Source organism: Ptychodera flava, chromosome 18 (genome assembly GCF_041260155.1).
Source record: "Ptychodera flava strain L36383 chromosome 18, AS_Pfla_20210202, whole genome shotgun sequence".
NCBI classification, from domain to species: Eukaryota; Metazoa; Hemichordata; class Enteropneusta; family Ptychoderidae; genus Ptychodera; species Ptychodera flava.
In genome coordinates this window covers 28,166,642-28,184,130 of record NC_091945.1, presented here as the reverse complement: position 1 = coordinate 28,184,130, position 17,489 = coordinate 28,166,642, and the positions used below count along the sequence as shown (strand labels likewise).

Genomic DNA, 17,489 nt, shown 5'->3' with positions numbered 1-17,489 from the left:
TTTGAAGAAGAATGGTTGAAAGTTGGCTTAAGGAAATGTTGAGCAAAAGTCTTGAAGTCTTCCATTTTCGAAGGACGAAATAGTACCTAGACGAGACTCTGCCCTTAGATTTACATTGTACCTTGGTTCCAACTCAGGCAAAACCAACTGCAAATCTTTGATAGGATTAGAGACACATCTATCACCATCCTTTACCAAAGGTCAACATACTCTATTTCATCAGTGTCATTATCGTTTGCCGTCATCGTCGTTACCTGCCAAATTATTTGACAGCATCGTTACAGGGAGGTCTCCTTTAGTGAGTCTAAATTGACTTACACGAAAGCTTAGAAATTTTTTAATTCATAGCCAGTTTTGTTGCTTTGATATTAACGAATTATCGGGCGATTGTTGTGTTCAGTTGCATCCAATTTTAATCTGTCATGACACTCAATCGATTCCATGCACTGTGTTCTGAGTTGAAACCAGCAGGAGTAATTTCAATACAGACGCAGAGTTCAAGAATTGTATACTAGAAAGAGGAAAACTGTTCGAGCAATTTGCTGGCGACAGATATTTGATATAATGTAAATTGGTCTATTCGTAAAGGGTCAAGTATTTCTCGTCCCGCATTGAACATGTCAGGATTCCCCAAACTAGTTCTGACTGTATTTCTATCTTTCTGTACGCATTTAGGTCTAAACTTTGCTTTTTCGTCTCTCTGACCCCGGCCCGATGCCTTGTGTCAGCAAGCGATATTCGGCCCATATTGGATGCATACTATAATAATATTCGGTATACAGGGCTGTTGATAATAGTTTTGATACCCTTATAGCAAAACAAGTACATTTTTTCTAATCAGTATAGAATGCCAAACAAAGCGCTTGAATACTATATGCATTTAGTCCGGACTAAAATGCAGACATTAACAGTAACTGTTAGAAAACAAGGAACACTATACACACGCAAAGGTTCATATGATAAGTTTATAAAGGGGAAAATTGGATATTCCAAGACTATTTTGTGAGAAAATGTGAAAGTGTATATTAACGATTGTCGACAAACAATGTGACACAGACAACACAATAGCCATATTGTCTGCATTTTACTAGGGTACTTCTCCATAGCTTTAATATCGTTTCCCCTGCCATGGATCCAAAATTAGGAGGCATTGGTTTATTGAGCAAAGCAGTTATGTTTTCCTTTAAAACGAGTTTTAGCAACTTACAAGGGCTATATTGAATAATGCAAGCAAGCTAACAACTACATGCATGTGACGTCGAGACAACGCCGTTCGTGCTGTGAATATGCAAAGTGTGGGTTCTTCGCTTATTTATGGTGCTCCAAGCTTTATCAGATGTTTTCGTTACTGTACGATATATCGCTAGACTATGCAGCAAAGATTTTACCATCGGTAGGAAATGACTACCGCTTTCATTTCCGTCCATGTCCCGATTATGCATATATCTTAAGTTTCTGGTCGACTTCAGCGAATAAGCTCTCGTGTAAAGTGTAAGGTTACTTGTGAATGCTGTTTACTCTCCGAGTCCATCTAAACAGGGAATATAGTGCACTTGCACTCGGTTGACTGGAGACACTAGGTTGCTTGTAAAGAGACAAATGAGTTCACACTAACTGTTAGGTTCGAATCGACATCTTCCATGACTGAGGGAAATCAAATATGTTCAACCTGATAGTACTGATAGGTACATTGAAGGTACATAGGCTACGGGGACAGATGTTAGGATCCTCAAGTTTTTACACTTTTTGATTTATCTTCCAATTGGGGATCATTTTAAAGCTCCAGGAGTAAGAAAAATTCATTGTCTTAGTTTTTCGAAAATCGTGTAATCGTGTATTCTTTCCCATAAAGTTAAATTAATATAGGGATGGCGGCCATTTTGAATTTAAAATGTTGGTAAATATTACAGGTAGGTAATTTGTTTCCTTTGTGCAAGAATTTGTGCGGTGACCCCTGGTTTTAATCCTTGATTTGGTGAGAGAATGATTGAAAGCTCCATCGTGGAAAGTTTGAGCAAAGGTTTTAGCCTTTCATTTTCAAGGTGCGTACTACCTTAATATCTTTGTATTTGAAATGTTAGGGGCACGATTAAGTAGTCAAGGAAGTAGCTCGCAAACGGTCAATCTATCTTAAATGTTACCCCACCCCTCCGAGGAGGAAACGGCAAGATGTGGTCACAACGGGTACTGCGTTGTGCACGAGACTGTCAAAATTTTAAGATGTAAAATGAATAGTCTGGTCAATCTATTTGTAACGTCCCTGCCGAGTGCGAAGGCTGCTTTCCACAAAGAGTTTAAGGAGACCAGCTATGCGCGGTCTGTTCAAAATGTCAGAGCTCAATTGCCTCGTTCACACAAATCCGATCTTGTACTGAGACTCACGACTTGTGACGGCTCCGCATAGAAGCTGACAAATAAATCTTTGTTCCATTGGCCAATTCAAATTCATTTCGCGGTCCCAAGTCCGTGTGCTTGTTAGCCGCAGCGATAGCTTTCTTTGATGAATTCAATAGTATGCATATCAACTACTCTCTCTCTTTTTGTCTTTGAAATTTTTATGGAGATCTTTCTATTCTTTAAACTCGTACTACAAGGATTTTTCTATCATAATGAACTTTAACATCTCCTCAACATTTACCTTTCTGTTCAGCACATTACTTGTGATTATGTGCCCTACTCATTGCTCTTAATCAGAATTTTGGCTTAGGACATGTAAGCATCCTGCATTTTGCGAATTATTTGTTATGTATTGTATTTCAATCCTTTATCCCATCAGCTGTAGCTGTTTCACATTTGAATATAACGAAGAATGTATAATGACTGCCATTTTCTGGCTAATTTGCAGCATTTCGGAAGCTGTCGTCCAAGTGGTTGGCTGGATCTTACTGTTATCATTGAATATAATATACACAATAGACTCCTTAAGTTGCTGAGAATAGTGACAATCGACTAAAGAGATATAAACTTCCAAGCCAGCTGCACATCAGCAGGCTATTCTCGGCATACTTTTTATTCAGTCTGTGCTGTTTCGTGTGTTGTGTGACAGTACACAATGTATGTGTAGTGCTATATTATTGGAATGCTGTTTCTTTATTTGGGACCGATGAGAAAGATGAATCTTTATGCTTTTATATGAACAATAAAAATATTAAATTATATCATTATTATTCATTGAATGTTTAATGGGTTTCAATATTTAAATCACATCGCGAGTCTCTTGCACAACGCATCATTAGAGTTGAGTACAAAAAAGGCGTAATCAAAGATGACAGAGTAATTTTCACATTTCATAACCCCGAATCTCATGTGTATTATGTTACTCAACCTTTTCAATGAGTGATCTGCACTACACAAAGAAAATAAAAATCTTAAGAAGAGAGCGCGAAAATAATGAAACGATGGAATCGATACATAATTGCTTAGGTTCATGTCATGGTTATTACCTACAGCATCTCTATTCTGTTATTCAGTGAAACCATGCATATATTGCGCTGTTACAAATGTGTGGTTTCAGCCATGCGTTCAAAAACATACACGCGTTTCTTATCATAATGTTTTCATTGTTTAAGACAAAATGGATCACACCAACTGAAGGTGTCAAATCGAAGTCCCTGGGCGCAGTCGTTACAAAAGACGTCTTTATTTGAATCACTTCTCCGTCGCTAGAAGAATGGTCATGGTTTCTGAAGACCTGAGGCGGTTGATTTTAAAGCGGTTGCCATAGCTACATTCACACATTTCAGCAATGTTGTGCAGAGATGCGACCACCCTACACAGAACACGAGAGAAAACAAGAGAGGGGTGTAATCGGCTTTTGCAAATAGAGCTTGGGGCGACTTTATGGCTTTTCCAAACAAAAGAGTGGGACTTTCCTCTTATTAAAAAGATGTAGCTATATCTTGTTGCCTTGGCTGTTCTTACATCTGACAAAACCCTCAAAAAGGGGGGTCTTTCGCTGCAACACTGCAGCCTTTATAAATAAACATGAGCTAAGGTTGAGCAATTGTCAAAAACCGATCACATCAGTTTTTCGTTTCAATTTGTAGTCACTTATATTGTTCATAGGGTTTCCATTTATGTGCCAAAATGCTTGTTATTATTTTCGCACTGGCACACTATCGACGGGTACCAAAACTCTACTTTTGAATGATCTATATCACCTCATCGCCATACTTCACCCTGCAGCGTGTGCAGGGAAGTATGAATGGCATGAACTGGAATTTCGAAACTCATTCAAAGAAAATCACACGACGTCTTTTCAAGGGCTGAAAAACTCACAGATTTTCTGAAAGCGATCGTTGACTTTTCAGCGCCTTATATAACTCACAGTGCGCACACAACAAGCATACATTGCTTGCAATTGGGTTATCGCGGTTACTTGGACACCTAGAGCAACGTAAATCGTAGGATGGTTGCTTTGACTCAATATCGTGTTAGACTTCAGTTTTTTATGTGGCACTGAACTGTGTTTTCGATCAAAGATTTCGAAATTTCTTACCCTAAGGGTAAGACGTATCGTCGTTTTCCCAACGTTTCGACTGCGAAAAAAGAAACAAAATTGCATCCCGTGTCACCCATTTCCCGCGGTAACGTAAAGAAATATCTATTATCGACGTCTTCTTTAAATTTACAGAAGGGCTGTGTGCTCGGTGCATAAATGAACCTGGAGAAACGCTTTGCATGCTATTTCAGGAAACTGCTTTTGATGTTTTGCGCTACTGTACAGTATTTACATGGGTCATGCGACCCATTTAAAATGAAATGCTATTCGAATTATATGACGAAACGGCCTTTGTGCAAGCAACCACTGAGTGGCCATGTGTCGCCCGCAATATCCTCACAGACGCAGACCGTGTAAAGATAAGGCGATCTGACAAAGTGCTATGTAATTATATAGCGTGTAAGATGAAAAACCAGAGCTGTCTTGAAAAAAAAACTGTTACACTGAAAACACAAACACAGAGATCATTTAAGCACGCCGTTTGAAAAGTACCTCGCGCTTTTATAAACACGGAGTGCATACCTTTCGTCACGAGAGGTTCGGGACTGACCTTTGAAGTTGGGGACGCAACTGAGAGAGAGAGAAGCTGGCATGGTGTATGCTTTATGTACATTCCATACTGAGTCACACATTCGCGTAGCGCACGTCATCCTATACCCTCAAGCAATGCTAAATTAAACCTCGTAATTGCACTGTGTATGTTCCAAGATCGATTCTTCCGGTCGTTACCCTTTGATTTCACACTTTACAACACCCAATAAGTAATATAGGCACGCGAGATACAGCTTGAAATTACAATGAAAAATGACAGACGAGGTTTCATGCATTTTGTATGTGTTCATAGCGGAAAATGTACTATCGATTGGGAAACTTGCCAGTCAATAGAGGTCAATAAGTGCATATAAATGTCCGAATGTTCAGGGTTTATAACAAGTCTCACAGATAGTATAAATGTGCATAAAATAATGATGGCCCAGGAAGAATATTGCCCTTGTGCATAAAATAATGATGGCCCAGGAAGAATATTGCCCTCATTGGCTCAGAACACAGTATGTCTACTTCCAGAGCACATAATAAACTTGCATCATTGAAGACAGACATTGATTAATGACCGACAAGAAATTAACTCAGAGCTTTTCATATGACTTAGTTACAATTATACTAAGTCTCTTACAATTTAACCCCCCCTCCCAGTTTTCGTGTGCACTTTAAGGCTAGTCTCGAAAGTCTCAACTGAAATACAGCCCTTTTTCAGGAACAGCGGTCTTACATTATATACAATTGATTGCAACAAATTACTTCAAGTACAAAGTAACGATATATGTTACTTAAGATTCGTGCACCATGCAATTATGAAGATTGCTGTAGGCTTTAAATTTTAATAAGTAAGATACGTTGTTACTCTGCGCTAAGAAGTAATTTGTGTTATCATTTCACGCTCTGTCTTTTTGTTTGGAGATAGATAGATAGATAGATAGATAGATAGATAGATAGATAGATAGATAGATAGATAGATAGATAGATAGATAGATAGAACCGAGTACTTTTGCAAGTCACTGCTTATGTTAGTTCTAGTGCAAAGGTATTGGAGTAATATATATCTCCTATTGTTTGACTATAAGAAGAAATATATAGAGCTAGGAAACCTCTGACCCTCTGCAGAATGGGCTTCTATTGAAATAAAAGTATCATATGAAATCCGAGAATGGGCATGTATTGACAATTTACAGTTAAATACCTCTTTATGCAAACAAACTATGCGATGTTCTAAACCCCTTTTATCATTGCCTGCAGCCTTCAAACAATATCGATCGCTCGGCGAGTTTAGAATTTTGTATTTAATGTTCAATGTTGCAGTAAAACCATAATTATGGTTATTTAATGAAAACTAAATCCATCTTGCACGGATCATGAGGTTATTCGCGACCATATTGATGGGGTTTTGCCCTGCACTAGACAATTAGAGTTTATATCTTAGTAATGCACCGTTAAACCGTTAAACCGTTTCACATTTATTTTTGATTTCATACGACAAAAAACCAACAACGACGAACGGTTCGAACGATAACCGTCGGTGTGATCGTATTAGCGCTTGATATCACGTGATTGGTTGTCGGTCTTACGATATCTTTGAAACTATATATAACATAATCGCGATTATTGCGAGGACTCGCGGAGTGCAGATATGTTGCCCTCTTTAATCAGTGGTGTGCAAATGATCGGCCGTAAAGACAGCTTTCATCGTGTTTCGATCCGTAGAAATATTAGAAAATGGCAATTTTTTTTACATTTGCGGTATTAGGATTGACTATATCTAAGTTTGCACTGAGTAGAGGAATCTATTTTAAAAATTTGACAGAGCGCCGTGCGGTCGACAGACAAATAGTTGTACTATCACTTTTTCCAATTTCCAAGGCGACTTTTAGGGATTTTGCTTATTCTAGTCGGTAAAGGTATGCAAGTGAAGCGACGCTCACGGCATTATTGCAAGACGTGCGTGCATATCTAGTCTATACGGCCTTGGCCGATTGCACTGGACTTGTTGGTCGTCGTCTGCATGCCGTTCAGGGTCGTACATTACGTTCGCCTCGTTCAGTCGATTACAAGTATCGCGGAACAGCATATGGAACGACCCGGCGGATGCAGCATCTTTCCTCGCATCACAATTTCTGAGTTTCTTTTGCTGAAAAATGACACCCCGAAGGCAACAGAATGGATCTAGCAAGAAATCATCAGACAAAACAAGACAAAGTATCGCTTTACTGAAGAATCGGTACTGTGCTCTCGCATTTAAGGTGCGTCTACCCTATTCAAATTCATAGATTACCATTTTGTTGTTTCCTAAGATTTCAGTAAAGATTGAAAAAAGCAAGGAACAAAGATGAACATCCTTAAAAACATTATTATTTCGCTAAATCAGTTTTATCGCGTAACTATTAAGCATATGAGCGTCAGTTAAAGAGATTGCATTCTCGCTCGAACACTTTATTATTTCACACTTGAATTATCATCCGCTAATCGTGTCGTTCTGTAAAAATCTTGCTCTGGCAGAAAATAAAGGGTCTAATTCCAAGATCATCTTTTCCAAAGTTTGCCTTCAGAAGAAAGACATCGAATGCCAAACCTACTATGGTTTGTCCCGTCTAGTTTTAAGTGGCTAGATAATCCAATATGGATAGCCTTTTGCTCACGTAGGGCATTTTCACGAAATATTTAGCCAGCAATTACGGAATATTTTACTGTCAAGAGTGCTGTCAGTGGGATGCCTTGTCACTTCATCGATTGCATTGAAAGCATGACTATGAACGTCATACCATAGTACCTTTCAATAAGCGAACATTCATACGAAGTTGATGGGGTCGCAAGTGTTTTGATTGACATGACGCTATGTTCGTGTGGGGGTTTTTTGAGAAAAATAATGACATTTGTAATCAGAAAGCCAAGTTCAACAAAGAGGATATGTGAAAAGTAATCATAAGTATCAAAATTTCAACGAGCTAAATGATCTCATCATTGTTCCAGGTTACCCACTGGGGAAATGGGGCATTGCAAGCAAGAGGTTGTCGAGATACTTAATCGGGGTATCATTCGGTTCCCAGTCTTCAATGCGAGCACTCGTTTTTTTCCTTGTCTAGGAGTTACATACAATCAAGTGTCAGAGATTGAGCCTCAGCAATATTATCGAAGTATGGATTCTTTAAACAATACCTAAAAGGCATGGTTTCACCATCTCAATATGAATAACAGAGATAAAAACATTGATCCAATCAGAAAGATCAATACTGTTCTTAAAGTGATCATATGAGCTAAAACTTACATATCACGATATTCATAACTGACACGTAATGTTAAAATGTCCACTCCATACATTCATTCATCCATCCATCCATCCATCCATCCATCCATCCATCCATCCATCCATCTATCCATTCATTCATTCATTCATTCAGTCATTCATTCTTTCTTTCATTCGTTCGTTCATTCACCGATCCATCCACCCATCCATTCATCCATCCATCCATTCATTCATTCACTCATTCATTCATTCATTCATTCACCGATCCATCCATCCATCCATCCATCCATCCATCCATCCATCCATCCCAATCCATCCATCCATCCATCCATCCGTCCATCCATCCATCCATCCATCCGTTCATTCATTCATTCATTCATTCATTATCATTCATTCATTCATTCATTCATTCATTCATTCATTCATTCATTCATTCATTCATTCATTCATTCATTCATTATTTCATTCGTTCGTTCATTCATTCATTCATTCATTATTTCATTCATTCATTCATTCATTCATTCATTCATTCATTCATTCATTCATTCATTCATTCATTCATTCGTTCATTCATTCATTCATTCATTCATTCATTCATTTATTTATTATGTATTTGATCATAATAAAGTTGTAACACACACCTAGTTACTAAAATTAGGGGAACTCATTGAAACATGCCGGTAGAACATAACCCGTGTCCTGGTCGATAGAATCCATTTTGTCTGCAAATCTACTTATCATTAAACTGCGGTGTTTAACTAATAACATGCGGTGTCTGGCATTCTGTCAATATAGAGTCAATGGCCGCTAAATGTGTTAACCTGTATGTAAGATGAAAACGGTCGTGGAGAAATAAGTTACCTCTGTAAGAACATGAAAATGGCATTTAAATCCTGTACCACGTTGCATTGTTTAAAGATGTCGCCATACTTCTCTTTAATGAGTCTCCGTTACCTAGTATTTTAGCCGCGCTTTGCTTTTTATTACAGCCTCTCATAAAACGAATGTTTTCGTCAGGTTATGATCATCCGCTAATGCGTTCGGAAATAACCCAATCCTTGCAACGTCTAAGATACTCGCATTAATGCACTCTTGAGGTAAAATAAGACAGCCCAGTGGGGAATGATGTGCGTGAAATATAACGTTATCTTCTTTGAAAAGAAATTAGCCCTCGTTGCATAATGGCTCTAAGCTGCATCCGGTTAGAGCATTGGCGAACTGATCAACAGTCCCTGGAACTGCATTCACCGATTAAATGGATAAACATTTTATAAATAAAACGCAAGAGAGCGCCACTGAATAGAGAATGTGTTCACGAATTAGCAGAAAGTGAGTGAAAATAATCTGCCCTACTCAGTCAACCTGTCTCTCTTTCGCAGGCCAGTGGCATTTCATTACTTCTGTATGTCTTTAAATTCGCCCATTTTCTACTCCGGAGACGTGGTTAGCGTCATGCACCTGATAGAATCGAAGTGGGTTATCCATTAGATATTGCTTGGTTACATTGAACAGAATGGGTAATGCGAACTTTAATCATTTCCACTGAGCTATTTGCGTTCAATCATTGCAATTACTGGAGTAAAGCGTTCGGTGATTACATGATAAGCATTGTAGCAATGCCTCGACCATCTGAGGTACAGCTGTTTTAGTTACCGTTACTATTTTTACGCCAAACTGCGAGTCACTATTTCGCCATGCGATCTTAAAAGCAACTCGCCACAATGTTCTCAAACGTACAGTAATCACCATTGCCGTTATTGCCAGAGGAATTTGCAAAACAGTTTTACCGCATAAAAAAGGCTGGAATTGTCATTGAGCTTCTATTTGTCGATTTAAGGAAGTGAACGTCACGGTGCACTACCTTATTTATTACAGTGGCGTGTTAATGAAGCTCTATTGTGTTACACACGTGCAGAATTAGCGTTTGATTTGCAATATTGGGAACAGAAATGTTTATTCAACACCAGCGCTAGCAGAGATTGCAAAGTTGATTGGTTAAAAGTCAAGAAATTGATGCCATGGGTTTCTAGAAACCTAACTTTCTGCATAAGTGTATCAAATGGAGAAGTTTAGGTGCCGAAAAATACAATTGCAAATATTTGGTACACTGTGTTTGGAGCCAGTAAAACATTCGGCACATACCTTTCATCCAAGGGCCAAAGACTAGTGTCAAAGGTCGTTTGTTGACACAACTTCATGCACACCAGTCCTAAAAACCACTGGGTACCGTCCTGTCCAACGCAGAAATGTTTTTTTTTTTTGTTTGATTGTTTCTGACAAGAGTTTCTTTTATGTTCAATAAACAAAATAATATAAGATACTGTTGAATGGTACAACTGTGCAGCTCATCATATTCATTGGCCCAGTACACTGTAAGGGGAAGGGGGAGGGGTCTCGGTTCTTAGATTCAACATCGGTATACAGACAAGCAAGTAGGATGGTATTTTCCCTAGATTTTTGTTACAACAATGGCGCTGGGACGCTTCCTCCTTTAGCCAGCGAACACAAGAAACAAAATATACTCAGTTTCTCTTTTATGCCGAATGCCATAATCCAGGCTGTCTTGAGTGTTTTCCCAATAAAGCTTGTGCACAAGTACTGGAACACCTATTTTTACGAGACATTCGCATGAAGTACTCGAGTACAGAATAAATACTCTTACGACCGAATTCACGGCTTTTGTATTTTCTCGAACGGGTAAGCGACAGAGAGTTAGATATCACGCCGTGGGCCTGCTATGGTAATTACTGTAATCAGATATAACTACTCTGCAGATAGAAGTCGCATTTCGCTTTCGGCGAATAGCCGTTCTCAAGGTAAGATATCTGCCATATATGTACGTGTAGGCTCTGAGTACTCTTTAGACAAAGAGTAGAGTCAAGCTCAACAGGTTCTTCTTTCCCCGCTAATTCTGCCATATCACGGTTTCCATGGTTATATGATCACACTTGATAAGATGAGGTGAGGGACTATATTTGTCCTCCATAGCAAATTGTAGTGGTTGCAAATTTTGTAGTTACGAAATAGCGGTGTTAGAGACATTGAAAAGTTGCCTTGTTATACTTTCTTTGTCATATTTATGAAAAAGAAAATTAGGATTCTATTATTCATGTTCATACTTACTGCGACCTATCTGAGCTACTTCTCTCAGGGTTTGAATAGTGATGGTGCTGCTATTGAAATATCGAAATTCATTGATGGTTAGGTTTTTCTTCAGTGCGGCATCACGAAACGACACGGCCGGCTGTTCAAATAAGTTGGCGGCCGCGCTGATGTTTTGCTCCACAAGAATCACAACCTTGCTCCAACCAAACTTTTCAGCGATAGCGACTATGTATCCACCAAGCTGGCCGAAGGTACCGAACGTTCGGATCATGGTCTCGTAGCGATACTTCTTAACCAGAAACATGTCATCGGGGCAGCTGCTGCACATATAGGCCGTGTTCCACACCATTGACAGTTTGCCGATGGGTTCGGCTTCAACCGAGTACACCGGTCCGAAGAAGGCAGTGTATCGCTCCTTTTCCCGTAGTGTCAGGATTTTTTCGATTGTCCTAATTTCGTATCCTGAGCAATTATACAACGTGTGCGTTAGCAGGTGACCGGGTAGAAGAGTCGTGTCACGGTTTACCTTCTCCAACGCTATATAATACGCTGCTCCAGTTCGTCCTTTGCTGTACGGAGTGTTCCAGTCGGACAGCGACAGAAGGATGTGAAATTCGTCGCTGAGAGCGAATGGCGAAGTCAGAACGATTAAAATAGTGATGATACCCAATCTTGCGCGATAAAGGCATTCAAATATCCGGCGAGTTATCTGTACGGCGAGACCCGGGGTGCAGTTGTATTTATACATAGTCTTAAGGACCCGATTTCGGCATGCAATAGGCTAGCACACAATTCGTCTCTTCGCAATGAAACTTTCAATCTGGAATCTATTAGACGGTTTGGATGAAGAGCGACGTACTTTGCACACAGTGTGAGATCCCCGTGCTGGAAACGTAGAATGAGTGATGCACAGACGAGCCTGGGCGGCAAAACAGCGCCCTATTTATCGAGAGGCTGTGCTGAAAAGGCATGAGTTTATTCCCATTGGGCACTGTACACGTTGTTATAGTAGCCAATCAGAGGCGCGATTACGTATAATGATAACGGTAGAAGCGTATGCTAATATGTGATACCGGCTATACGCGGGAGGTTGCAGTTTCTGCAAACCAGCAACCAAGTTACGAATCTCGCGAGACTTAAATGTAAATAGCGAGACGCTAATACCTTGATGCTCCTTAAAGACGGGCGCACTATCCATTCACACCATAACAGGAGAAACTCAAGTAAGTCTGAAAATTTTGTTTGCGTGATTATTCGCCTGCCTACCGGAGGAGAAATGGAATTATGTCTCTGAGCAACTAATCAAATGTTTGTTAATTAAAATGTAAGGCTTCGGTCTAATATTGCCGATGGTGTATGAAGCAATATTAATGCAACGCAATTCTCATAGTACCAGTCTATTCCGGCATCGGACATTTCAAGTGGTACTGATTTAGAAAATGACATAATATCATGATATATAACAGCTCACTCCATTTGTTTTAGATCTTAATAAAGCCGAAACTATAAGTCTGTATGTCTTGCGCATTGTTTAAAAAGACCAGTGTTTCCTTTATTAAACTAGTACTGTTTACCGCAACATACGGCGCATATCCGGAGGTTGCTCATAATTTTATGTAAAATTAACTGCACAGACGATGCAGTCGCTGTCGTATATTAATATATTTTGTGCGTCAATGGTGTGAGCATTAAAAAAATTGTTGCCTTCCCTCATCCCATAAATTAAATTTGTCGTCATTCTAGTGAATTTAATCTCGCTCATTTAATTTTTTTCAGACTCCAATAAGCGGCAAAATTGGTTTGTATACATCAGCATTCTTATTGCTTCAGTGGAACTGATCGAATATGGTGAAAAACCGGCATCTATAAATCATACATGGTTTTGAGAGCAAATACTGGGCTCGGCATGCACGTGAAATAGAAACATATGTTTCGATTTTCAATTTCTCATTTTTAATGGAAAAATACGAGGGCATAAAGTGTTATAAGCAGCGCAATATTACGAGACGGTAATGTTATACAAACAAACTCGATAAGGAGTATGGAAATTGCAAAATTAAAGTGATGTATCGAGTTTTTATTTTGCCAGTATATCGATTTCAACGCCTTTGCTATTGTCCAGTATTCCAACATTACTGCATTTTCCGTATGATTTAAGTCACACAGTTTAGTATCTGTGTGTATATAAAAATACATTTAAAAAACACAGTGCTATATTCAGACTGTGTACTCAAACATCGGTGTTAGTCAATGCCAGAGTGTGTCGTGTTAGTATATCAACGTAGAGCAAATACTGAATGGCTACAGCAAGAACAACCAACATTCTGTATATTCAATATGTTTTGTAACACATACATTCACACATAGCTAATTACGTCTCCTATGCTGTCTACACCAGAGTATATATCTGTCTGTCTAATTGGTTGGCTGTCGTACCGACCTTCTCCCTGTTTTGCCCTTGACAAATCTCCTATCACGATAACAACCAATAGTTGGTGACTGCACTGTACGCTTTCTTATCAGGTTCCATCACCATGGTATCTCCGTGTCACACTAACTTGAACGCTATCGCTTTCTCTTAAAGAAATCGATTACCTATCACCACCACTTGCAGATTTTAAGTGAAACCTTTTGCATGGTGTTACCATTGCAACGAGTTACCATTTGTGTGTGCCCGTATATAACACTCGAGAAATTGCAAGATGTCCATCGTCGATAAGAGTATCATTAAATTTGCTAATTTTTAAGGAGTGCTTCATCCGGGAGATGGTTGAAAAGTCCTATCCTATCTAAAATGTTAATAAAGTATTCCAAACTATCCCTAGTATCGAAAGTTTTAAATGATCACAACAAACACCATTTTTCTTTGAAAATACACATTATATGATTTTCCCTGAAATCGGACATGCTAAGTACTTTGCACAGACTCAAATGCGAGTCTATCAAATGTGATAGAATGTTGGCGTTTGGAGACAATAGGTGATTCCTTACACCGTGACTTAGTGAGTACTCGTCAAATTGGCTTAAACTTATTCTAGATTAAACAGGGCGGTATACATGTAAAGTTACATCATAGAAGTGTTCTTAGGTTTCCTATTAAAATATTCTCGCGCATTCAGTACATGCCGATGAAGTCTTCTTCAAAAAGTGTGTCAACATCTACAAATCTACGTACTTGTTCGTCATGCATGAGATGATCTTGACTTTAATCTTATTTCGCAATCATGCTCAGTTTGTTTTGCAATCGTCCGGGCTTTGTAGTAAGTAAGTGGAGCGAAGCGATGTTATTTTATATTTAAATACCTGAGTCTGTCATTGTACAGCTTATCTGCAACCCGGTGCCATTGGCATTGGCAGAACATTCAAATGAATACGCGTGACACGTTGAGAGGGTTTATCGGAGATTCGATGTTACTGTCTCGCTTGGGATTGAGATGTGATTGGACTGTGAAGCATGCCTTTCGTTCATCAGACTGTCAAACCCTTACTTGATGTAACGGATGGAACGTGAAGGATGGACTCTAGCCACGTTAAATCGAACGATTTTTGCGAGCATCACATACCTATCACAACATTACTTCTTGTATACTTGTGTTTCAAGAGCTTTCAGAGAGACATACTTACGAGAAGAAAAGCAATGGCGTGTTTCAACGTGAAAATTGGGAAATTCAGACATATACGCGGTTTTCACTAGGGACAGGAAAAGATACAAATACCTGATCATAATCGAGAAAATATAGTCACGAATTTTCAACTATATCCCATGGCATTACAAGCAATCATCAGCCTTGGAGCACTTAATAACAAACAGGAGATTAATCGTTCTGGAGGACGTGTAATGAAATTGCATTGTCAGTTCAGGGCTTGTAAGATTTCTATAGAATTGTGCAGAGGGGATGTTAACAATTCAGGCGGGACCGTATTGATTTCATTCACGGCAAATTATTTTACGATAATTATCAGTCATTCTTCATAACAAAAATGTGAAATAATTAAGGTATTTGCATATCAGAGAGATCATTGTAAGACGATTCATAGATGAATTCGAACAGGCCAACTTTGAATATCAAAACAAATATACACAAGTACATCGCAGCGTCAAAGACACGATTTCAAAGACTGTGATTACATGGTTATGAAAAGGGTTTCTCGTATCTGTAGCGAGGACATAATTGGTAGATAAACACTGCGCAACGCAAGTGCACAGATGGTGAACACAGATCTCATGCCTTGTCATTATATTTGAACCAGGGATGACCTGAATAGGCGTTTCTGAGGGAGAGCAATAAACCTCGGAAAATGAGAGGAAGACTCCGCGATGTCAAACGATTTTTAAAGGCCTGTCTCAATACAAATTGTGGGTTGGGCAATTACGGTGAACAACCAACGCATGCGATGTCGTTGTTCATGCAGCACTTGATCAAGGCTTCGTTTTTTTTTCCACCATGTCATTGGCTAAGCAAGAGACCCTGCAAATACTTACCAAGACCCTACCTTCCTATCAACCTATTGGCCATCCGATAGGATAACACACCTACTAACCTGTCAGACTACATCAAAACTTACCCACCAACTTTCGTCCCTCACCACTTCCACATTATGATGCCAGATCGTTATTATCAAGGAATTAGAAATATCCCTATAGACTACTAAGACTGCGATTCTATGTTCGCGTACCCATCCTAAAGGTCAATGCCCACGTTGAGAGTTATGTGCTGGAATATTAGTGAACTGCATATCACGATCCGTTTTTTCTCAACCTGTATAATCACAGTACATGAAATCCATCAATAGTCTAACTTTGTAATATATACATTAATACTTTGGGTATACAACGTACATAGATACCGCTTTTGCATCAATCGGGTACAAGTGAACGTATAATGCCCTACATGGACATTGAGCAAATATTTCTTGAAAACAAATTTTGCACTGCAAATAAGAGCTTTGTTTGTAATCTTCGGCTAATATCTCTTCATACGTTATTATACCCGAAAGTTCTTCTTCAATGGTAGTATGCGCCTCGAAAATGAAAGACTTCAACTTTTGATCAAATTTTCTTCAAGGAATCTTTGAACTATCCTCTTTCAAAATGGCGAATAAAAATTGGGGTCATCGACGGCATACAAATTTTGCTACTGGAGAAACCAGTTATCCGAGATTTACCGATATCTGAAATTCAAAATGGCCGCCAACTCTATGGAGAAAAATAGAATTTTCTATTTTCGGAAAACTAATACGGTGAAAAGTTTTTTTTACACCAACAACTTTAAAATGAACCCCCACAAGTGGTAGATCAGAAAAGAATTGTAAATGTTTGGGAGTCCGAATATCTGTCCCTGGGGCGCAATCTACCTTAATATCTAACGAGAAACAGTTACAGACTCGGAAATATACTATTGATTTGAAAGGAATGCACTGTGGCTTGACGACGAGTCCCTTTGTAGGGGCATGTGTTCAAAACTGGAGTACGTACCCAGTTTGATCCTCTGGGCTTTAAAACGAATGGATTAAGAGCAGAGTTGACGATCTTCAATTAGGTGAGGTGTTTACCACTACGACAGGTACTTGCCGGCTGCTCGAGAGGGAACTCGGAGTGTCTATAGCCGTGTGTGACGGAAAATGTCTGCAGGGGCTTTCAAAACTCTATCAAGTACTTTTTATATGGTAAAACGTCAAAAGGCCGATACTCCTCTCACGATTAAAGTATTCTACGCAGTCTTCCTATCATCTTTTAAACGTGCAATGACCGATGGGTCTTAGATTGCCCAGGGGAAAGTTTATTGTTCTCAATGTGTGATTGGGGTTCATCAGCAAATATTGTTGGTTCGACATTTTTTTTTCTGTGATACCAAATCACACATAACGAACCGACAATAGACTGATCATAGCTGCTACTGTTGAAGTCAGCTTTCTACTCACGTCTCGGCAAGACTTGAGGGGGTTTCACTGGGAGCGTGGACTGTTGACAACCAGTCATTACCTAGTGATCGATATCGTATGTAAGTACATTTGTTCGGTGTTGAGAGCCAAAAATGCCAATCCAAACTGTTTTGAGCAAATTTAGAATAAAATCGACATGGCGTA

The 17,489-nt window shown here is 39.2% G+C and overlaps 1 protein-coding gene across 2 annotated transcripts in view; it reads right to left on the bottom strand.

The window, feature by feature from the left end:
• The window catches only part of LOC139117297 (atrial natriuretic peptide receptor 1-like), a 96,306-nt gene that overhangs the window by 29,292 nt on the left and 49,525 nt on the right, over nucleotides 1–17,489 (bottom strand). Inside the window, exon 1 of one of the 2 annotated variants that reach the window (XM_070680279.1) lies at nucleotides 11,421–12,522. The exons of the other annotated variant lie outside the window; for it this stretch is intronic. Within the exon in view, the coding sequence (XP_070536380.1) occupies nucleotides 11,421–12,150 (730 nt within the window). The 5' untranslated portion in view covers nucleotides 12,151–12,522. Of the gene's footprint in view, nucleotides 1–11,420; nucleotides 12,523–17,489 lie in introns of those variants that run through there. 2 annotated transcript variants of the gene reach the window in all.